The 23344-nt window shown below is 40.7% G+C and overlaps 2 protein-coding genes across 3 annotated transcripts; one reads left to right on the forward strand and one right to left on the reverse strand.

The window, feature by feature from the left end:
• The first annotated feature begins 4177 nt into the window (after positions 1-4177).
• foxh1 (forkhead box H1) lies at positions 4178-6565 on the forward strand. Its single transcript, XM_026292607.1, has 3 exons — positions 4178-4642; positions 5249-5353; positions 5606-6565. The coding sequence occupies exons 1-3, from the start codon at positions 4193-4195 to the stop codon at positions 6563-6565; spliced, it is 1515 nt and encodes a 504-aa protein (XP_026148392.1). The 5' UTR covers positions 4178-4192.
• A 2408-nt stretch (positions 6566-8973) lies between these two features.
• oplah (5-oxoprolinase, ATP-hydrolysing) lies at positions 8974-21802 on the reverse strand. 2 transcript variants are annotated; one of them, XM_026292886.1, is made up of 28 exons: positions 21700-21802; positions 20146-20346; positions 19799-19990; positions 19105-19219; positions 18547-18670; positions 17827-18022; positions 17484-17649; positions 17065-17203; positions 16753-16820; positions 16027-16202; positions 15793-15933; positions 15526-15638; positions 15114-15284; positions 14787-14924; positions 14353-14491; positions 14078-14190; positions 13589-13740; positions 13269-13429; positions 13044-13145; positions 12764-12938; positions 12052-12236; positions 11777-11923; positions 11503-11637; positions 10962-11111; positions 10682-10839; positions 10430-10590; positions 10173-10270; positions 8974-9809 (listed from the first exon to the last, which is right to left on the reverse strand). In XM_026292886.1, exons 2-28 carry the CDS (start codon positions 20314-20316, stop codon positions 9657-9659), a joined length of 3939 nt encoding a protein of 1312 aa, XP_026148671.1. In that variant the 5' UTR covers positions 20317-20346; positions 21700-21802; the 3' UTR covers positions 8974-9656. The 2 variants fall into 2 exon arrangements, with proteins under 2 accessions (XP_026148671.1, XP_026148670.1); XM_026292885.1 differs by having other exon boundaries at positions 16024-16202.
• Positions 21803-23344: the final 1542 nt, after the last annotated feature.

Here is a 23344-nt window from a genome sequence, read left to right on the forward strand (position 1 = left end):
GCAGGAAAGTGTTTGGTGTCATGTTGTACTGAGGAGCAGATGTTAGGAATATGATTGTTTCTCTCTGTCTGTGGCTGTCCAGACCAGTTTTTATGATCTTTATTATTATATAATTTACATTGCATATATTTGGCCTACATCAGAATTAGTAAAGTGATCTACAGATAAAATGTAACAGTGTAGATCATTTATCCCCTTTGTTTCATTAAACCACTAACACACACAGTGCAGTAGCCTATTATCCATACCCTGGTTTCTGTGTGTGTTATACTATGATGTTTATGAAACATCACCTAGTTACTGGTGATTTGTACTAGTAGTAGTGTGAGCAAATGAACAATGAGTCAGCCAACAGGTCATATGATATGTCTCCTACTACAGTCTGTCTGCAGTCTCCTTCAGTATCATCTGTTTTGTGCTGTGCAATCTGTTGTTTTTCCTCTTTAATGATGTGAAGGGTGCATTAAGCATCAGTGAGAGAATTTGAAAAGTATACCGTGTGTCCAAATTAATCACAACATATTTCTTTGACCTCTTTGGGGCCCCTCCTCCTGGTGGCACCCTAGGCTGCTCCCTAGCTCATCACTGCCTATGATCTGTCTTGGATACTGACACCAGCGGGGAGAGAAAGTACATTTGTTGAACTAAAACCAACCAGTTTGAAATTTGTACCTTACAATATATTTACAGCATTTTTCTTGCCAGACTTTATGAATATTAGTGCAGAACAAAGTTAACAGATTATAACTATTGGATGAAAATGTATTAAAAGAAGCTAAAACAAGACTTGAAATGATGATCAAGCACAGCACATTTCTGGGTGAATGCATTAAGTTATCAGTGATCCAAGAGGAGAGGACTGCTTTTCTTCTTCACTTGTCCCATCCCACTGCACCACTCTCTTGCAATGCCACAATGAACAATTAGGTTTTAGAAAGAAAATCTTAATGTGCAACATGATCAACACTAGACATTGCTACTGAGACAGTTTACAAAGTGATAGAGAAGAAGAAGCTGAATATTTGTTCACAACTAGTATGACAACAAATAAATCAAGATCAAGAAAACATACATTCAGTCAGAAAGGTACCCCAAAGAATTCAAAATCCATTCAACTCCATATATATATAAAGTCTAATGATTACTGTTGTGACCTGTCCAGGGTGTAAGCCTTTTCACCTCTTTCACAGTGTCAGCTGAGATGGGATCCAGCCTACCCTGCAACCCTCCACAGGATAATCAGAACTGATAATGGATATATGGATATTTACTGTACTGTTGAACAAAACTATCAGATGCTATCAAGCCATCTAGACTAATCTGCATGTGTGGTTTTATGTGCCCAGATTTTTAGATATCCAGCTTTGATATGACTGCAATCATGGCAGATGTAAAGAAACTTCAAGTGTGATATTTGCATCACCAAAACAAAGAAATTTATTATCAATGCATAGTTACAGATACAGTGCAGGTTATTTATTAAAACATCTTTCTAAAGAATAATCAGTTCATATAAAACATTGTGTCCAAAATTCAAAGTTTGCTTTCTTGTCATTTCTGCCAGATGTAGAGCACATACAGAGAATTGAAATTGCTTTACTCTCAGACCCTCAGTGCATTCAGAGAAACTCTAAATATTAAATAATGCAATATAAAAATACAAACTGGGCATGCAAAACAAGCTAAAATAAAAATCAAGTAAAGAAAATAAAATGGCATAAAGGAAATAGCAGCTTACAGTATGAAACCAGTGCAGTATATAAACAGTGCAGATATAATAGATGATAGTGCAATTGATTGAGAATGAGTTATGTTTTGTGTGTTGTGGAGTTTCCCTAAATGTCTTTTCTGGGAAGACATGTTAGTGATGAATTATTTATAATGTCATTTTTAAGTGCCATGATGCCTATTTTACACTTTAAATCAAACTGTACCCAACATGTAAAATCAGTCTTGCAGTAATGAAGGTAAAAGGCCAGAATGAAAACATTTTCACTTTCTTGTCACAGAAAAGCTAAAGTTCATTCCTCCGCTCCAACCCAGTATCAGGAGGCATCTAAGGACAGCTTAGGGAGATTTGTCCAGACACAATCAGCCTATGTGAACAGCCTTGGCCTGGGTGCTATCCCATTCATATGGTTTTCTATTCTTCTTATTCAGGGCTCACTAATCCAGGCAAAACCTATTAACTGGCACTCCAGAAGACAGGAAGACATAGATCAACAGTTTGCATTTAAATCAGTATGTTTGGCACAGAGCACTTCACTATGACACAGATATGTAAATTAGGGGCTAGACATTGTGAATGATAGTTAAGGCGCTTGCATATACATGTTTCACTGTTCACCTCAAGCAGAGAAATCTAAACTCAGGAACTAGAAAATACGCACCAAAGTAGTACATTTAGTTTTGAGCAGGAGTTAACTTTTAAATGACTGATTTCTTGAAAACTGTTTCTTGGGCAAAATAAGCTACTCACAATTGAGTGAAACCACTAGAGGGGACCAGTCTGTCTGACTTTGCACTTCTGCAGTAATCAAAGTCACTGAAGCAATTTGCAGCAGGTGAGGTCTGTTGCTGGCTTTGTTAGGAAAGTTGTTTGACCTGCACAAACAGGCTCAGACATTTTGCGCATTAGACAACTGCAAACATTTAAAAGCTGCACATTCGCGGGGTAAGTTTTCCAAACGGGAGTTATTCAAGAAAACTGTGTCAGGTTTTGTGGACAAAGCTAAAATGAAATCGTCCCCTGTAATTTTACCAGACACCTGATAAACAGAGTTTTGCAGCACTAATAATAATTTGGCCTTTTAAAGGTACAGTCAATATGACAGTCGCCTTATTTATAACTCCTTGGTATCTGTATCTTTGTGGATATCATCCGTAAAACAAAAAGGTTGGATAGTTGCATATTTTTCGCCGATCTGTAGAAAGGTGCGGTGCAGATTGTTGATTCTCAGATTGCGAAGTTTTTGTTTGAGAAGCAGTTTCCAACAGTTTGGGGGGTTGGGGCATGATTGCTCATGTTTAAGGTGTTAATGTCCTACCCAACTATGACACTTGTCGCTTGTAAGCGCCAGAAAAGCCACAAATGGTGTTGTATAGCCCTGCATTTCTTCACATGCTAAGCAGTTTCTTTGGGAAGGAACAGTCTCCAGCCCGCCAGTGGGGTACCTTTATAATCCAACTTGTTTTCACTGTCTTGCTGGGCAGCAAGAGTTTGCACATTAGCACTGCATTAACGTGAACAAAAGACATGCATTCCCGAAAGTTAGTCTTTCAGCACTGAACGACACCCTGCAAAGAGCCAGGGAGATCCTCCTGTGCGCACAACGCCCCCCGACTGCTGCGCATTCTGAGCTCTACAATAATACCTTCACATTATTTATTCTGCCTCCGCAATTAGTAAACTGTAAACAAAATAGACCTGTCTTTCTGGAACCAACGTGCAACAACAATCAATGAAACTCGGGACAGTTTGAACTGTTTTCATGATCTATATTATTATTATATATTATTGTTATTGTGATATATGATTATTATTATTATGACTCAGTCTTGGGTGTAGCATAGGCTACTTAACACAGTCATTCCTAATTTGTTGCAAACGACAGCTTCTTAATCCTCCAGTGTTTGTATATTAGCCCCTCCTGTATGTTGCCTGACAGAAATTGTTGATTGTAAGCTTCAGTCGAAATTACTTGTGCTTTTTTTTTTGTTTTGTTTTTTTACCACACCCATCCTCCATCAGTTTTACTTTTCACCTCTACATGAGTGTCACTCTCGATAAGAAAGTCTTCAGCTGTATTTATTGCTGATTTGATAGTTTGGTTTTATGGCGTTAGTAAGACCACAACATGTCATGTGTATTTAGAATTGTTCTAAATCAACTTTAGTGTTGATTTTAAGTTTATTGCCTACTGTGCGTGTCTTCTAAGCACTGTTTCCAAATCAGCTCTCAAACCAAGCCACCCTCGGGGCGATCAGTCATTCTACACTCAGATAACGCGTCATTTTCTCATCGATTACGCAGCGGGATTTACATGAAACTGTTAATTGTTTGCTCTTCAAATAGAGTCAGCCTGGAGCCAGCAGTCTGCCAGAAGTTAAGGACCGACTCTTTGACATCCCTCCCCCTCTCCGTGCTCCTGTCCAAACCTTCGGGCGGATCTTCCCCCCCAGGTTGATCAACATGACAAAGCACTGGCCACAGCAGACCTTCTTGGCACCACCCGCTCTGTTCCACCTTGGAGAACATCAGGACCATCACCTTGACTTCTACAGAGATGCGCAGCAGACTTTTCCTCTCTGCGGTGTAACTCGGAGCCCTACAGTCCAACAGTGGCCTTACGATCTGGCTCAGACGGTTCCCCACCAGCCGCGGCGTTTGGAAAGACCCGCAGCGCGCCCTGAACATCTCACCAGTGCCTTCATGGATAAAACTGCACCAACGGGCTCATCATACTTTAATGCTCAGGAAAATATTATCCAGGAGTCATGGGGCAGTGAACGGGAGAAGAGTAGCACCAGCGGCCGAAAGAAAAAGAACTATCAGCGGTATCCAAAGCCACCGTACTCATATCTGGCTATGATTGCTATGGTCATCCAAAGATCTCCAGAGAAGAAACTTACATTATCGGAGGTAACTATAAAATAAAGTTTTGTTCTTGCTCATGGTGTTCACTTCGTTATTATGATAGTATTTTATTGAGGAAAATCCTGACATTGTTCTTTATAAGTTTCTACTGATTGTTTTACCCAGACTGATTGATATTTTACAGTTTATTAAGTGACACAAACCACCCACCTTCTGGTGACACTTGGACGACTACCATCCATACCATTCTTGGTTTGCTTTGATAAATGATACTGAAAACAGACCGTGATCTGTATCTGGAAGCTGATAAGATATACAGTAGAGAGTACAATCAGTTTCAGCTGACTTAGGCACTGTATGTTGCTTTTTTCTGTGAATGCATATTTACTTAAATTGAATATTTAAAGTCTTTTAAGTAGATAAACACTTCACTGATGTATACTCACTTAACGTACTCAATTACAGTTATATATACAGTTATATTTTTTTTCAAGCTCCAGTAGGTCAAAAACATGTTACCAGTCACCAGAGCACTGTGCATTCAGATAACACTGTACCTTTTGCACCTGCATGGCTTTCCCATGTGCACAATCATCTTCTTTTCTCATGTTGGTTCAGATGGCCAAACTAATATTTTTGTTTTATTTGTAGATCCTCAAGGAGATCAGTACTCTCTTTCCTTTCTTCAAAGGAAACTACAAGGGCTGGCGAGATTCTGTGCGACACAACCTCTCCTCTTATGACTGCTTTGTTAAGGTTTGTATTTTAAAACAGTATAAACAGGACCAAATACTAAATGTGTGTGAGATTTGTGGTGTTGAAATACTGCTAGAGGTTTATTTCATGTTTCAGTCATAAGATTTAAATGATCATTTACGTTACGTGGGTCTTCAGGTTAGGTTTTTTAAATCTTTTGATTTACTGTGGCTCTGATGGAAGTTGGTCAGTGCCGCCTGATGTTGCTGGACCAAGCATTGATCTCACTGTCCATCCTCCATCCACCTGTAGGTGCTGAAGGACCCCAGTAAACCCCAGGGCAAAGGCAATTTCTGGGCAGTGGAGCTGAGCCGTGTTCCTCTGGAGCTCCTCAAGAGGCAGAACACGGCTGTGTCACGCCAGGACGAAACAATCTTTGCCCAGGATCTAGCCCCTTACATCCTACAAGGACACAAGCCAGAATCTGAGCCACTCTCTGACCCTGTGACCTCCCTCCCACACCTGAGCTCTGGAAACCCCTCACCACCACAGGAGGACTTGTTTCAACCTAAACTGGACTCATCCTTTGCCATTGACTCGCTGCTACACAGCCTACGACCAACTAGCGAATCTGGAGATGTGGATATGACTGTCAGGGACTGTTGGGGAGAGGTGGAGCGACCTCGACCCTCTCCTCCTCCACGATCACGCTACGCATCGTCTACTCGCAGTGTGTCTGCCAGCACTGCTAGCCCGGCCTCCACCTCTTCTTCTGATGAAGAATGGAAAGGACTTTCTCTGTCTGGGAAGCGTGCTCCTCCTGATGGTGAAGCAGGGTCAGATGGTTATGAGGACTGCAGGCCACCTGTGCACAAATCTGCCAGACGGGACACTGTTGCACCACCATGGGAGCTTCCTACATCTTATGCCAAATATGCTCCCCCCAATGCTGTTGCCCCACCCAGCATGCGGTTCAATGGAGGTCCGCTCATGCCACTACATAGTGGACTTCCCCTTTACAGCTACAGTAGCTCTCCTATGGCACCTAGTCACTTCTTAGGTCATACATATTGGCCCATCCTTCCCAGTGGGCGAGTTTCAGTCCAAGCCCCTCCCCTAATTATGGATCTGGACAACATGTTGCAGTCTGTGCCTCCAAATAAGAGCGTTTTTGATGTGCTAGTACCATCCAATCAGAACTCACATCACCAACCACCAAGTCAGTATGCCCTTCAGAATGGGCCTCCCCTAAGCAGGTATCCTCAGTACTGATGTCCCAGAACTACTGTTACTGATTCATGCATGAATGCTTAACCACTATGATGTAAGAGGAAAGGTTTCATCAAGAAATGCATTTCTCCTGCAACTCCTCCTAAATCAAGTTTTATTTGCTCATGCAATGTTGACAGTCTAATATGCAAAGGGTGCTAAACTACAGACAATGCTAATTGTAGATTTGTGGTTGTTGTAAGATAAGAAGCCAGTGTTTTGTTTTTTAGGGTTAAGGTTTTTTTTTTTTTTTTAAAGAAATACCTATTTGCCTTTTAATTCACTAAGAATTACATGGTTTAACTGAAACAAGACTACTTCAGATATACATATATATATATAAGTATTTACCACACTCTTCCAATTAAGTTGTGTGCTATAGGCTCTTTGCACTAAAAATCTTATTTGCACTGTTTTAACTACTTTGAGTGTTAGTAAACCTGAACAAAAGGCTAAATATAATGCACAATTAACTATTATGTTCTTTCTGTCTTAATTTTCAGTAGGTGTGAGCTGTTTGCGTTGTTCCTATACTCCTGTCTACAATATTAGAGAGTGATACTGCAATTACATTACTGATGTTTTCTGTTGTCACATGTGAGAATTTGATTTAGTTTACAAAATGGGCTGCATTTCACATTCCAGTCAAACAATAAAAATGCTGCGTTTTGCAGTATCATGACATTGGAGACAATCTGCTGCTGCATAATAACAGGTATCTACCTCAGACTGGGGCATGTTCCCCTGAATTTTGCACTGCTGGTTAGTTGCACTATTTTAATTTCTTTACAATCATCTTTTTATGAATTTTCTTATTGAAGGTTTTTACAATACTCAGGAGTGAAAACTTGGTTCAGAGGTTGTTTCAAAAAGTCATGGAGTTGAAAATGTTACACAATAAAATGCAGTTTATTTGAACTGTGCTTCCTTTTGTTGTACCGTGAATTGAGAAAATATTCAGACCCTTTTATATTTTGCACATATTTTTTATACTTTTAAAAATACATTTAGTAGTAAACAATAACCCCTAATGGCAAAATACAATCACACTTAGATTTTATTTTGTTTTTGCTGTTTGCTGTCCTGCCAGAATGAGTAACTAGATGAAAAAGGCTTCTGTAAGAGAGGAGACCAAGCACCTCTCAATGACTCCAATAGAGATTCATAATCAAGGCACTTTGGGTGTAAGGTATAAAATAGCTTACTTGGATTTTGCCAAACAACATTGTCTTGTTACCAAAAATCTATAAACAAGCTGAGATTTAGAATTTAAACTGCCACACCACTGAAACTGACTTGGCCTATACATGTCTTTTGAGATTTAAATAGATACATTTTGCATTGGCATGTTTCCTCCCCTTGGTTAATACAAAGCGTTCACATTGCAGCTATTTAAAGGGAGAGTTAAAGCAGCAGCATCATGCTGACAGGAGCTTCCTATAAATCCAATAATGAGAAGTTTTCTAGTTTTTTTAAATAAACTGACAGGCTAGCATATTATATCCTCAATGTATTAATAGTCTTTAAGTCTTTGCACGTTTTATTGTCTTTTTTCCTTCTGTATTTGTCAACAAATTATAGATTTTGTTTCACAATTTCCCTGTTTTGGTCTAAAATATAGTTTGACAAAATAATATATTTAGTTGCAGTCCTGACGTTAGTGTTGTATTATTTTTGCGTCACTGAAGATGTTGCACTTCATTAAAACAGAATTACTCATTTGTCTTTCTTTTCTTCTGAAATAATCTCACACTCTACCACACGGAGAGCAGGCACCTTGGAACGGATGACTAGTGAAGGAATGCTCCAAGCAGCAACAGCAGGGGGTGACTTTTGAATCTTCTTATTAAGATAGATTATTTTACTGCAGGAGTTGTGATCCATAAAGAAAGTATCTCTGTTCCACAGTCCACTGCATCTGCATCAGCGCACACACACATGCACACATCAATAGTCCAGTGGCTGTCAGCCTCCCGCTGTGGCCACTATCTCTTTATCAGCTGCCTACGCATGCCTGCACTCCCTCATCATCCTTCCTCCTCTGCTCCCTGATCATTCCTCAGCGGGAGGAGGGGGCACCACATTGTCCCCCTCCCCCAAATGCAAACACAAACACAAACACAATCATGCTGCTATCTCAACACTCCTCATGAATTTACATGTTGTCACACTAGGCCATGGTGGGTTGTATACCTTTTAACTAACTAAAGTCCCTTCAAATATTTGGAAACATCAAAATGTTATTTAAACAATTAAAATATTTTCATTTATGAGCTGCATATTTAAAAGACACAATTCGAAGATACAGTGCCCCCTAAAGAGAGAAATGACATTCCTAATATGGAACTGAAACACGACATGCTGCAAGGAAAGACAGTGAGGAGAAAAAAATAATTATATTAGTAGAAAAGGGGTTTATTTGTCTGTTATCATGTTAACATAACAGAAGATAAGTAATCACATTATGAGGTTGTGCTGTTAGATAAGCAGTTGCTCCAATTAAAATAGATTTTTAGCTACTTCACTTGTTTGGTTTCATCTTACACAGACTGGAATTAATGTCAAACAGAAACATTTCAGCAGGGAGGAATACAACATATCTATTACATAAAATGGAAAATTTGGGGTCTCCATAAAATGTTAAGTCTTAGAAATGTACACTGTAACATGTTACCCACTTTGGACGAATACCTGGCTCTGATTTTTAGTCAGGCTGCTCAGGGTAACTAAGAAAAACATTTCAACTAACAAATGATATTTTAAATGACTATCATAAGCACCAGTCACACAAATCAGTAAGCAAAACCTTACTGATAAAAGATTTCTGTATGTTAATGGTTTACTGAGTCTCTGTTAGCATACAGTTACTGGTGTAAGCAGAAACTTAAAATATTTCTAACCTACATCCACTTGTTTTCCCTGCTACTTTAAACGTGTGCTTTTATTTCTCACAGTATTGTAATTGATGAGATGCTTTTGCAGCAGTTTTTCATTTTAAAGTCTTTCCTCTTTTTTGTTTTACAAAGGGCCTCATTGTCTTTTCCATTTCTGGCTCTACATGAGTTCCTTTATTTCCCACCTCTCTTCTTGTCTGTCACACTCCCTCTTGTGCCATTCGGTATTCAAAGATGCTCCCTCTCTCTGGGAAAGTTTCATGTAAACGCCTGCGCTTCGTCTGAGGTCTCCTGTGCGCGTCCTCTTCCCTTCCATATCCGCCACCTCCAGGAGTGTATAGGCAGAACATGTCCTGTAGGGGGAGACACACACAAAAAATTCATCTGACCTACCAGTCACCTCATTAAAAAAAAAATCCTGTTATATAAAGTAAAGGACAGTGTGTGTTTTCTCCACCTCATTTATATCAGACTAGATAAGAACTCTGTGCGTAAGGCAGTACAGTTCAACACCAGCACAAACATCAACCTCCAAAATGATCACACAACTGATCATGCAGCACCTCTCTAACACAGTTTGAACAAAAAACAAAGAACATAAATTTCATGAAAGGAGGATTTTTTGCAATACTGTCGTATTAGACTCCATTATTTTTAGAAACTCAGCTATTGATATTACAATATTTCTTTCACACATTCACATCATGCAGTCTTACCCCAGGCTGAAGGCTGACGCTGGTTTTTGCTCCCAGGTTGAGGACTCGGCCATCTGCTCTGTGGAGCAGGTTCAGCCCTGCAGCACCATCCTCGCCCCCTGATGAACAGGAAGAAGATCGAGGACTCAAACACAGTAAAAGAAAGAGATGACCAGTAAGACGGTAAAATGCTATCAGTTAAAAATGAGGTCTATAGCCTAGCCTCCTTTAGTAAAGAAAAAAGGTGTTTTAGGCAGGTTGAAATGTTGACAGTTTACCTTGGAGGCCATAGGGGCGTGTTGATCGCCTTTCAGTCAGTACAGATAGAACCACCTTGTTCCTGAACAGAAGTTTCCGGATCACACCATCTCCGCCACAGTATTTTCCTGTACCTCCTGAGCCAGGTCGCAGGGAGAACTGCTCCAAGATCACTGGATACCTGAATAACAGATAGGCAGCAGCAACATAGAGACCGATTATATAAAAACATATAGTGTTTAGTGCATACATCATATTGCCTCATATTGCACCTCTTCTCCAGAATCTCTGGGTCAGTAATGCGGGTGTTGGTCATGTGACTGTGGACTCCACTTCTCCCATTCCAGCCCGGCCCTGCCCCCGCTCCCCCAGCTACAGTCTCATAGTAACCGATGCTCTCGCTGCCAAATGAGATGTTGTTCATGCAGCCCTGAGAGCAAGAAGAATTCAAGTGATGATATTCAAGACAGGCAACAAGAAAACCCCCAAAAGTATGCTGTTTAAGAAAGACAGTGGAAACCTTTTAGTTTGCACAAATCCAGACTCTCTCACCTGTGAGGCAGCGCACACCTCAAATGCTCTAAAGATAACGTCAACCACTCTCTGGGATGTGAGCACATTTCCACCAACCACAGCTGCATTTTGAGAAGGCTGGAGAATTGAGCCAGGGGGTATGATGACTTTGATCGGTGTAAGACAACCCTGGAAATGAAAGAACAAATCCAGTGCTTATTAATTAATTATTACCAAATTATAGATATAAATGTGGTTAGTTGCAATTGAGTACTAGGTTTTAAAAGCATGTGAATTAATCTTTCAAGTACAGGAGGAATATTACAGACAGCCAGGAATGCAGATTATTAAACAGATGAGTTTCAAACAGAATTTTTTATTACACTACACAATAAAAAAAACAAACCTCATATGGTTCTTCTATTTTACTTTGACCATTTTAAAGCAGCCTGACTGAGAATGACTAAACTAATGATTAAACTCAGCCAGGAGTTCATAAACAAAACATTTCTTACATATTTGTTATAACAATGAGCGTTAAAAAAATGTAAACAGTGTTGTAAGAGAAAGTATTTGTTACCTGATTGAGGGGGATGTCCTGTCCAACCATACATCGCAGGCAGTAGATAAGAGCGGAGAGAGTGATGGCCCTGGGAGCATTGCAGTTCCCCCATACCTCTGTTCCCGTCCCTGTGAAGTCAAACACCGCACTGCCCTATAGTGGCAGAGGTTTTTATAATCGCAAATTCAGTGAATTCAAGCTAATGTTACTATCCTGTAGTGTTTTATTATTGAAACAGATCAAAATATTAGGCAAGACAAAGGATTATCATGAGGAGATTATCTCTGCTCACCTCTTCTTTATTAATCTGGACCCGCAGTCTGATTGGCGTCCCATCATCCATGAAATCTTCAGACTCCACCTCTAAAGAGCCAGTTTGTTGCTGTTGACGATGTGCAAAGTCTCTAAGCATGTCCCTTACTGCCAGGTCTGCATTACTCTGAAACACAGCGGTGACATACAGATATGGCGTATAACATTAGTAGTACAAACTTGTACTACTTTTCAGAAATACAGTATTTTTATTTGTCATTTATAACATTTCACATACAGCTCTGCCACACTTACTTGAATGTATCCCATGTAGGCCTGGACAACAGCTAGGCCATAGCTATCAATCAACTCCCCCACAAGTTGGCTGCCTCTCTGATTGGCTGCCACCTGAGCCCGCAGGTCTGACAGGTTGTCATGGAGATTACGAGTCCCAGAGCACCCTGGGTACTGGGCCGGAGCCATCAGGGCTTCAGTTGCCGCTGATATGGAGACAGAGTAAAAAGGCAAGAGAGGAATCCAGTGTGTCCGGGGGGGGGGGGGGGGGGGGGGGGGGGGGGGGGGGGGGGGGGGGGGGGGGGGGGGGGGGGGGGGGGGGGGGGGGGGGGGGGGGGGGGGGGGGGGGGGGGGGGGGGGGGGGGGGGGGGGGGGGGGGGGGGGGGGGGGGGGGGGGGGGCAAGATGGGAACAAGGAATGAAAACAGTGACGTGAATGTTAGATAACATAAACAGTCATCTTTTCGGCAAAGTTACATTTCTGTCACATGGTAACAGTTGTAAGCAGAGTCTATTTTGAAAACTGACCCTGATGATATGTTCAATGACAGTGGGGTATTTAAATTGTCAACTTTTAATCCATTTCACAACATTCATGCTTTTTGTTTGTTTCCCAAAGGATCTCCCAAAACATAAAGCAAGGATCCTTTATTTTGATTTGTCAATAGTATAGCATCCCTGCTCCCTGCTTTTCATTGGTCCCTCATATTGGGATTCATCTCCTCCTCTCTTACCGTCTTCCTGGAAGATCCCACCAGTGACAAGTTTAAATGAAACAAAGACAGCCCCTTCCTGCTGAAGAGAGGTGGAGTGTGGGGGCATGGATCCTGGAGTGATGCCACCAATGTCAGCATGGTGTCCTCTGCTTGCTACAAAGAATACTGGACTGCTGGCCCCTTTTCTAAACACCTAGGGTGAAACGAGGAAGAAAGAAAGCAGTGAGAAAGACATAGAAGAGTAAGTGAGAGAAAAGAAAGGTACAGAAAGGAACAACATCTAGAAAAGAAAGCTAACTGGTGTGATGACTGTGAGATCTGGGAGGTGGCTTCCCCCGGCACATGGATGGTTACTCAGAATCACATCTCCTTCTTTCAGCTTGTCGCCTAATGATCTGATCTGCACAGAGAAAAAGAAAAAACGAAAAAGAACATAATTAATATTGTTTTGTCACTCCATCTGAATGGACTGTGTTTTTTTTAGCAGCATGTCTCTAATCAGAAACACTCCTAAAACTCTTACTTGGTACTGTACAGTCTCTTGCATGGCACCCAGATGGACAGGAATGTGAGGTGCATTGGACACCAGGCCTCCATCTGGTCCAAAAACAGCGCAGGAGAAATCCAGACGTTCCTTGATGTTTGTGGAGATGGAGGTTCTCTGAAGAACTCTGCCCATCTGCTCTGTAGAAGAAGAAACATACAATACACTTAAACAAGCAAATAGGGGTTTCATACTGAATACCTTACAGTGACCTAGGATTTACTGACCCCTGCTTAACTTTACATTTCTCACATTTTCTGCCTTCCTTCTCCTAGTTACTCTCTCAACTTTAAGTGTACCTGCTATGCTCATGAACCGGTGGGAGAAGATGGAGAGCTGCACAGTATTAAGCTGAGTGCCAAGGGTGCAGTGAGGGTCAGAGCTCACAGTCATGCAAACATCACCCCCTGCTGTCAGACAGGCCTCACAGCATGGCTCCACCAGAATGGTGCTGCACAGAGAAAAGATCAGACAAACTCCATACAAGCACAGATGTTCAGACAGGGTAAATACAGACATTATTGCAGTCTGAAGAATCTTTAATTTGGGATCCAATACTGTTCACATCAAACTATCCCCCGAAAAGTAAAAAGCAGAGTGAAAATTTCCAAGTATTTGTCAGCACGTCTGCAAAAGCAGTAACTTAAGACTGAAACCTATTTTAACACCATATTTAAGAGATTTCAATGTGTTTAAATTGAATTCTAAATAGTCAAATTAGAAAAAGCAGATGCTATCATGAAAAAAGACTATCCATGATTCATTTGAAAGCTAAAGAGGATATCTGCCTGTTCTTGTCAATGATGATGGCTGGTCCCTGGATGCTGTTACCACATTGCAGCTCCTCCCATAGATACACACTGGTGTCTAGATAACCACCCTCAAAGTAACACTTGGTCACCTACAGAGAAAATCAGAGACAAAATGACAAAACTGTTCAGTTTTCAGAGACTCGGAGCACCTGTAGCCACGTCTGTTTTATGCTGAATTAAGACATCAATGACATTTACTGATAGAACAGTGTATCACTATTTAAAAGAGTTTAGTAAGCAACTTCATATACCATTATTGGTTTGGTCTGTCCATGTCCAATCTTTGATTTATGCACTGATTTGATACCAGACTTTCCACAACCCCTCACTCTGATGTCATCAACCATGATGGGTCTGTCTGGGATGGTGAATCCAAATTCCTTCATATAACTAGAAAAGCAAAGAACAGGAGAAAAGAACAGGGTGACGGAGGTTAGAAGAACATAAAACTGTGTGAGTAGTGTAAATAAATGCCAGCTTCAACACCTACTGAGCTTATCTCCTGTGGAACTATAACACATTATCTTGATTGTCTGTTTGCTTATACAGTGCACATGAAAGGACACAAGGAGACAAACTCTCTGAGCAAAAAATGTATCCACTCCTAAATTAATATGTGTTACAGTCAATTGCTTAGAGCATAAATAAACAGATAAATCACATGAAGAATAAACACAGTGCTAACCGTTCAGTGAAGGCACCGCGGAAGTCTCCAGCTAGACACGACTGGCTATTGCTGGGGTGGGCAGCAGCTGTGACCATGAGAGCACAGTCAGTGCCCTTGTACCGCAGGTGGAGGAAAACCTCAGTAGTTATCTGACTGCTAAAGGGGACAAGAAACACAAGGACACTAATCTGCAATCAAAGGTATTTCAAATAATATGTCATTATTTGCTAAAAATGCACATATCAAGTGTACAACTGGTTGTAGTAACAGTTAAAAGACAGGGTAGATTAACACACCTGTAGAAGAGTTAATCCCACAGCATGTGTGTGTGTTGTTAGTTCTGACCTGGTGAAGCCGCGTGCACAGATGGCATCGTGACATCGCTTTGAGAGCTGTTCCACCCTGCGGTCAAGCTCGCTGTAACAGTGCTGCTCATACTGCAGGGAGCACGGCTCCTGTACCTCCTCCACCACGTCCGCTAGAGCCAGGCCATAGGCTGACAGCACACCACTGTACCTGCAAAATACACACACAGACATTACAGCCAGACATACTGGTTGGTAGTCAGCTGATTAGGGACTGGTCCATGGATGTTTCAACATAATCAAATAACCTTCAAACACTCTCTTTGCTGCTCTCTGTGTTTACCTGTCTTTTATCATGAAACTCTCTCTCTCACACACACGCATATACACACACACACACGCACAAACACACACACACACACACACAGTGAAACAAAATCTATCAACTTTACTTATGAATAAAGACAGTTTTCATCCCTAGGGCACGGGCAATAGCACATGCATGTTGGCCACCTGCTCCACCAAAACATGCTAACACATGGTGCGATGTATCATGACCTTTGGCCTATGAGGGTAAAAGAAGTGGGGGAGGGGTGGGACAGAGAGACAGAGACAAGAGAAGGAAAAAAGTATGATTTTTAAATGTTTACACAGTTTATAACCAAATGTAGTGTTGCTATTTCACCAAGGCCCAGTGACAATTTCACCACTCAAGGTACCTGCGTCAGAGCTCTGATTGGACGGCACATGGCCTCATTAGCGACACGAATAAATCCCATGGCAACCTCCTCCACACTCATCTCTGATTGGCTGTTTGGCAACATGTTGTTGTGTGACTGGTTGGCCCCATTTACAGCAACCTTCAAAAGAAAAGATTCAAAAAATATTTTAGCCTCATCATTTCTCCCTTAAAAATAAAGAAAATTGGAGATCTATCCAATAAATATTACTGCCTGTGGTTGGTTTGATGACAAGAAGAGGTTGATTTCCTGGGTGAGATGATGGAAATGCTTCATGGTTTCCTCTAAAGACAGGGGTTCATTCTCACTGGGCCCAAAGATCTTTGGGAAGAAGGAAGGGAGGAGGCGACCAAGGGCTAAGTTAGCGTCAGTCACAGTCAAAGGGCCACCTACAAAAATCCCACAGAGAATCAATATTATTTTTTCCAACCTCATACTGTTTTGCATGTTTAGAAGTTGCTTTCTGCTGATCATGTTATATGACATGTAGCTAACTCTCCTCCAGAGAAGAGCAACAATGACGTCAGGGCTACATTTCTTTTTGTAAGCACACACTACAGCTCCAGCTGTGAACTGTGAGGCAAGTTTCTGTTACATCATCTGAAAACTAGACCTGTGCCAATTTCCAGATATTAAACCGCTAAACCAACTTATCACACCAGAATCTAGGAAAAGTATGAGCACAAGAGAACACACAAATCTGATTTTTGTTTGAAGGAGCAGGAGCTGAAACAAGGCTGATAATGCTTTAGTGGAGCTAAACCACAGGTGACCTATAAATGTATAGTTAACCAAGAATGATGGATGAAAGCTTTCTTTCGGTATTCAACAACGGTCTGAGAGTAACAAAATTTCGACTCTCTGTATGTGCTCTACATGTGGCAGAATTGACAATAAAGCAGGCTTTGACTTTGACTTCTGACTCTTTCTTTCTTTTACCTTTTCTGTAGCAGGCTGGTCCTGGATGTGCACCTGCAGACTCTGGTCCAACCACAAACATGCCCGATCTGAGAGGAGAGGAAAAGTGAATATAATGAAAGGAAAAAAAAACTCATTGACCTAGAAAAAAGGAGCAAAGAAAACAAATAGTACAAATTAATTTACTGTTGAAGGTGTGCCATGTATTTGAATACTTTTTACAGTCAACGATTCAAAAGTGTGTCACTGAGTAAATGAATTGGAGCATAAAAAACAGTCTTCCAAAATGTTGCAGTCCAATAGCCAGATACACACTTATGCAACCCAGCTGACCTGAAGAAGAGTCGTGACCCTCCACCTGCAGCTACGGTGTTAATGTCTAGCTGAGGTGCTTGTAGAGTAACTCCAGCTGTGGTAGCCTCAAACACATGTTCATACTGGCCTGCATACCGACTCACATCGGTGGACGTTCCTAGAAGGGACACAAGTGAGCAAACTGAAAAATCATGTGTTCCTGGATGAACAGAAATCTACTATAGTTTTGTTTTTAAATTCTAACATCACATGCGTTTTTTAGCACTTGAACAAAAAGAGAAAGTTAAATCAAACAATTAACATTTGAGACAATTCAGACACAGCAAATTGTACAACAATTACAACTACAACTATAAAACAATGGCAGGAAACTGGTCCCATGCTGTGTTTGATCTAGATACTAAAAGCATGTGCTCAACAATCTCCATGTTTCTTACCACCCATGTCAAAGCCAATCACAGGTTTCTTCTCCAACTGGCTGTAAGAGGTGACAGCGTATCCCACCACACCTCCTGCTGGGCCTGAGAGAATGGCTCGTGAACCACAGAACTGCTCCATGTGAGTCAGACCTCCATCTGACTGCATGAACAGGACATCCACATCCTGTGGACAGGGAGAAATAAGAGACCATTTTAATGTTCCTGACCATGTTGTACATGGTACAATGAGTGAGTTATACCTCCATGGTGGATTTGGATCTTGGGTAAAGAGTATATGGTATTTGGAATTAGTATAAAAACTAAGAAAAGCACATATATGTATGTTAGAAACACATCATACCTTCAAGCCATCCTTAAAGCCAGCCGTAAACCCTTTTAAATACTGATGAATTTTTGGGGTGAGGTAGGCGTCGGCACAGACGGTGTAGCCCCGAGGGACCGCCCGCACCATAGGCATCACCTCACTGGACAGAGATACCTGTATGAAACCCAGACGACGAGCCAGGGCGCCCACTGCTTTCTCATGATTGGACCATCTAAAAGAACGATAAAGGGAGAGAGCAGTAACATAAAGCTCTTATGCAATTTAATATTGTTTTACATTATATTGTATGTGTTGTCACTTAAAAGCCTCCAAACCACCGTTTCCCCAATGGAAAACATGTATGTGCTTTGTCTGTGACATGTGACAGGAAGCAAAATGTCAACTGCTGAAAGTATCTTTTACTACTACTTTGATCACCTTTATTTTTATACCATAAAGTCTTCAGATTGTTGCTGCAAGTGTAAACAGATTTTAAGGAACAAATGGAAGTAGCGCTAAAGCTAAAAAAGAAAAGCACAAACTTCAACCCAGTAAACCAAAGGTTACATATTAACTTGAGAATGAAAGGAGGATTGTATAACTGGGTATATAGTGGCAGAAAGAAAACAGAAGAGTTGAATAGGTGAGTAATAAGTGTAACTGCCTGAGACAAGAAGAGAGATACATTTTAAAAAGAGTAAATGTAGCTTCAGTAAATCCATGTCTAAAAGACCAGTAACAGGCTAAACTACTGACGTGTACGAATGCAGCAGGAGGACAGCCAGACTGGTGATCCCCCGGGAAAGAACTCCTCTCAGGTCTTTTTCTACATGGTCCAGAGCCAACTCTTTCCACACCACCAGAGATTCCCCAGTGCTGCCTAAGAAACCAAAGGCCACACACAGATTACCAGGGTTAATTCAGATTATGTAAGGCATTTAGGCAATGCTGTCAAGCAGAGCATCTTAGCATGTGTGTAAGTAGACTACGCTTACATCAACTAAAAACCACAATATACTGATTTTGTCTATCACCATTTATAAATTAAATAGTTTAAAACAGAGACAGAATAAAATCTGAGGAAAATTTGAGAAGAGATTTTGAAGTAGAGTTCGAAGAAGGCTGACAAAGGGGAACAGGGAACTTGGTACATAAACTAAATAGCAGATGATGCATTTCAGACCAATGCGATTAGCTGTGACACTGGTGTGTCAAAACATATACCAGGGAACCAAATCAACGGTGAACAGTTTTTTGATTCATGTGGGGTTTTGATCAAAACATAAAAGACTTCTATAAGTTTTACTTAGATACCTGTGACAATACGTTTCGAATCTTTCCAGGGCAGCAGGCAGCTATCTTGCTTGAGAACAACCCGCTCATCCACCTCTATTACCACCTCATATAGCACTTCAGGCACAGCCACCTCCTGTTCATACACACACACACACACACACACACACACACACACAAGTTACATGAAACTCAAGCTGAAGCTGCATTCAAGTGATAAATGTATAAGAAAAAAATGCAACATATTCAAAATTAGAAAATTATGTAAACATGTAACTGAGCCAGTGATTAGGTAAATCTTGTGTACATGATTTGACCCTAGTGTCTGTGAATAGGATTTAGGCAAAACATAAAATATAAACTTCAAAACCTGACCCCACTCTCTGTAACACAAGATAATGACTAGACCTTGGGATAGAGAGGGACTCGCTCTGTATGCCAGTTACTCATGAAGTCAGTAGCTGGCTGTAGCTGGCTGTAGCTGGCTGTAGCTGGCTGTAGCTGGCAGTAGCTGGCAGTAGCTGGCAGTAGCTGGCAGTAGCTGGCAGTAGCTGGCAGTAGCTGGCAGTAGCCGGCAGTAGCTGGCATATCCAGTCATTAGGTGACTGGATAAATGAACTATACAGGGTCCAGTGAAGCAACTTTACAATCTGGCTAATGTGTCACATATATGTAAACATTTATTTATATTTAAGGAAAGGCAGTCATTACAAACCAGATCAAACAGCTTTGGCCTAGCTTGTGTGCCAATGTGCAGCAGGTCCTTAAAGCCCTTTGTGACCAGGAGTGCAGTCCGTTCTCCCTCTCTCTCCAGCAGCGCATTGGTTGCCACTGTTGTGCCCATTCTGATCCAGCCAATGAGAGAAGTGTCTAGAGGCTGGTCACGAGGAAACACCTGCCCTGTTTCCTGTCAATAAATGCATTTAAATTTGGTCATTAATACTGTTTATGTGAAATTGTCATATTTACTGAAGAGTTCACCAGAAGTTATAGGGTAACCTATAAAGTGCTTGGTAAAATTTTATAAAAGTATATATTAATAGATCCATCATAAGATATTACCTCTTCCAGGACTCTGCGAATCCCTTCAGTAGGAGCATCTTTGTAGTTCTGGGGGTCTCTGGACAGCAGTTTGAGGACTCTCTCTCGACCATCAGGCAGCCGGGCAAACACATCGGTAAAGGTGCCACCCCGGTCAATAGCAAAGTCGAATTTCCCCTTTGTCTCAGTCATAGCAAAGACAGACAAGTGCTGGTTCTGAGTCTGTGGATAGGTGGAGTCAGAGAAGGTATAAGGTACAAGTAGCTCCTTATTGGTACTGTTCACTCTTCACGTTCTGGGGCTGGAAACGTGAAGGACGCCGCTCATGTTGTCTGTGTCGGCCAGCAATCCCTCATCAAACCAATGCGGCCCTTTGCATTAAATACTACAGGGGCTTGCATTTCAACACATGAGCAGCAAATATTTTGATTCATAAAAAAATCACACAGTGTCTGCATGTCTCATCAACCACCACCAAGCTTATGGGAAATTACAGAAGTGGAGGTCGTTTTAGGCATCAGGCGTTTTGGGAAATTGAGCCTTTATGATTTTCTGTTAAGTATTAAAGAATAAAAGGTAATAAATCCTCAAATGATGTGTCCAGATCAGGCATCAAAGGTACATGAGTTGTTTGTTATTCTTGATGCAAACCTCTTACAAATGTTCACAAACTTAAAAAAGTATATTTTAAATAAATCCTTTACCATCACAGTCACATTAAATACTCATTGAATCGCAGATAAGGCTTTACTCCGCTCAGTCTAAGCAACTTTGGAAATCTAACTCACCTACGTTTTAAATAGACACTTGTTTTATTAAGTTTCCTACTTATTTTCACAGCTAAGAAAATGATTTCACATGATTTGAACTAAAATGATGTAGTAAGGGGTAAAATGAGAGTAACAGGGTTGCAAATCAATCAATCAGGAAGTGTCCTCCAGTTCAGTAATGTCCTTTACTTTGTTTACTTGCAATAAAAATCAAATGTATTGTTACTTTAACCTGTTTTGTCTTCCATGTTAGTAACCTGTGACCATTTAACCCCTCATAGAAACATCTACTATATTAACATGCTATTTACAACGAAGCAGGTAACATTATTAAACCACTCTGACCATTTATATTTGCTTTCTGCAGATTCAAATGTATGAATGACTATTAACTCAATCCTATGAAGAAGTAAACAAGTAAGTAAATAAGTGGCTGAGAAACAGGTTTCTCCTGTTCCCCTTAAAACAGAACAAACAGAAATGAGGTCTGCAGGATTAAAGTAATACCGCACATCCCAGATTCCCTTGCAGTATAACTGAACATAAAGTAACATGAACTCGCTCTAGACTCTGCAGCGATTTGTGTCCGTGCTGCTTCCAGAGACATCCAGGGCAAAGGGGGAAAGAAAGCCGCACCGCGTTAAAGCCACAGAAACAGACATGAACACTTTAAAGCCTCGGGTCCATGAACACCGGTTCATGTGCGTGCTGCGGACAGCTACTGACAGTCTGTGTGCAGGGCGGCATGCACATCTCCACAATCTGCAGCGAGGCTAAAAGCTGGCAGCCTACATATTTTACTCACATGTCCTGCACTGGCACGGTATTAATCTGATAGATCCGGTGACCGTCAGGCTCTTCGCTCAGCGCCGTCGCCAAAAGGAGCCACATCCACACGAGCTGTTTCCAGACGCAGCTGACTCCGCCTCCTGCAAACTGCGTCTGCTCGGGATTTTTAATGAAAGAAAAAAGAAGTATATCTATCTATCTATCTATCTATCTATCTATCTATATATATATATATACATATATATATATATCAAAGTGCCCCAGTCTGGTCTGTTTTTATTTCACAATGATCTATTTTTTTTCTCCAACAACAAAATTAAAATTGCAATTAGGATTTTTCATGATAGTGAAGCTGCCACAGGTCCTGTACTGGTTTCTTCATGTATTTAACTTAATACGATCGTTCACTCATAACGTCTCTCCCATTTATTTAGACTGTTATTGAACGCAATGTGGTCGCATATAAAGCTCTACAGTTTCTATACGATACATAAAAGTTATTCGTATATAAATAATCCAAAGTCTGTGGTTTTTTGATCAAGGTACCCCTGTCCCATTTATGCATTTAACATTTTCAGACACATCTGCTTTTCTTTTAAAATAAGCTAAACCTGCAGCTTCCAGATAACCAGTAAAATATCTGTCATAGTACAGAATATCTTAAAACATAAGTCTCCCAATAATTGAACAATTTAACAGACAATGTTAAATGGCTAATGTTGTGTCTAAGTCCTAAGGTCTCATTCACTAAACAGATGTTTCTCCAACTTTCACTCTCCCAGATGTGGCCAGTCCTGTAACAGGAAGATGTAATGACAGAACCTGGTAGTTTTTTAGATTTAGACACAACTAGACATCAACTCACACACAAAGGATCTGACTTCAAGGTACATTTATTAATAATTAAGGCACAGAGGTACTTCAGCAATACAACTTTGGCATTTTAATACAATAAACAGTGAAGACTTATTCATGACTTGTCAGTGACTGGCAGTAGTGTAGTTGGGGCATATTTTGATATTTGGGGTTAATTATCTTTTTCTGGTAGACAGAGGGTGCAGTCAGTGAGGAATCTTGTTCTTGTCTTATTTAAAGTAATTCAGGATGTTGTGAATTAAAAAATATATGTTAAATATTATCATATAGATAGAAACTTTTCACATAGCATTAGTCTATAAGTAAGTATCAGAATACACCATATGTTTGGGTTCCCTAGCAGCTTATCAACAATGCATGTTTATATGTGCCTTCTCTAACAGAAAATGTTCAAGTATTCTAACCAATATTTGACTTTCAACACACTGCCATTTATTGATTATGTCACCATTAATACTCAGCTGGTCAGTAGTTCAGTCGAGATATCACTTCAGTGATGTCTGCGCTAGTCAAATACAGAAGCATGTGAGAGATTGACATCCTGGTTCCACTCAAACTGAGGTGGTTAAACAACAAATCAGAATCAGACTAAAATACAGACATATGCTCATTTCAAACCTCTCTGTGACATGGCACACATGCAATCACATTATCACTCAGAAACAATAAATACAATAACTATATGTAACTCCATACACTTGTCCATTCTGTCTTTATGCAGAGAATTGCATAGCAAGGATTTCATCACTTTTCCAAAAAAAAAATGTCACCAAACAACCTGCTGT

The sequence above is a fragment of the Mastacembelus armatus genome, chromosome 20 (assembly GCF_900324485.2).
Source record: "Mastacembelus armatus chromosome 20, fMasArm1.2, whole genome shotgun sequence".
NCBI classification, from domain to species: domain Eukaryota; kingdom Metazoa; phylum Chordata; class Actinopteri; order Synbranchiformes; family Mastacembelidae; genus Mastacembelus; species Mastacembelus armatus.

Excerpts from the sequence above, each read along its gene's own strand:
- oplah (XM_026292885.1), bottom strand. The coding sequence starts at position 20,316 with ATGACTGAGACAAAGGGGAAATTCGACTTTGCTATTGACCGGGGTGGC. Across the intron at positions 17,650-17,826 it reads GCTTTAAGGATGGCTTGAAG|GATGTGGATGTCCTGTTCAT; the intron begins GTATGATGTGTT and ends CCCTGTCCACAG. Across the intron at positions 9,810-10,172 it reads GCGTCAGCCTTCAGCCTGGG|GACATGTTCTGCCTATACAC; the intron begins GTAAGACTGCAT and ends CTCCCCCTACAG.
- foxh1 (XM_026292607.1), top strand. The coding sequence starts at position 4,193 with ATGACAAAGCACTGGCCACAGCAGACCTTCTTGGCACCACCCGCTCTG. Across the intron at positions 4,643-5,248 it reads AGAAACTTACATTATCGGAG|ATCCTCAAGGAGATCAGTAC; the intron begins GTAACTATAAAA and ends TTTTATTTGTAG. Across the intron at positions 5,354-5,605 it reads CTTATGACTGCTTTGTTAAG|GTGCTGAAGGACCCCAGTAA; the intron begins GTTTGTATTTTA and ends ATCCACCTGTAG.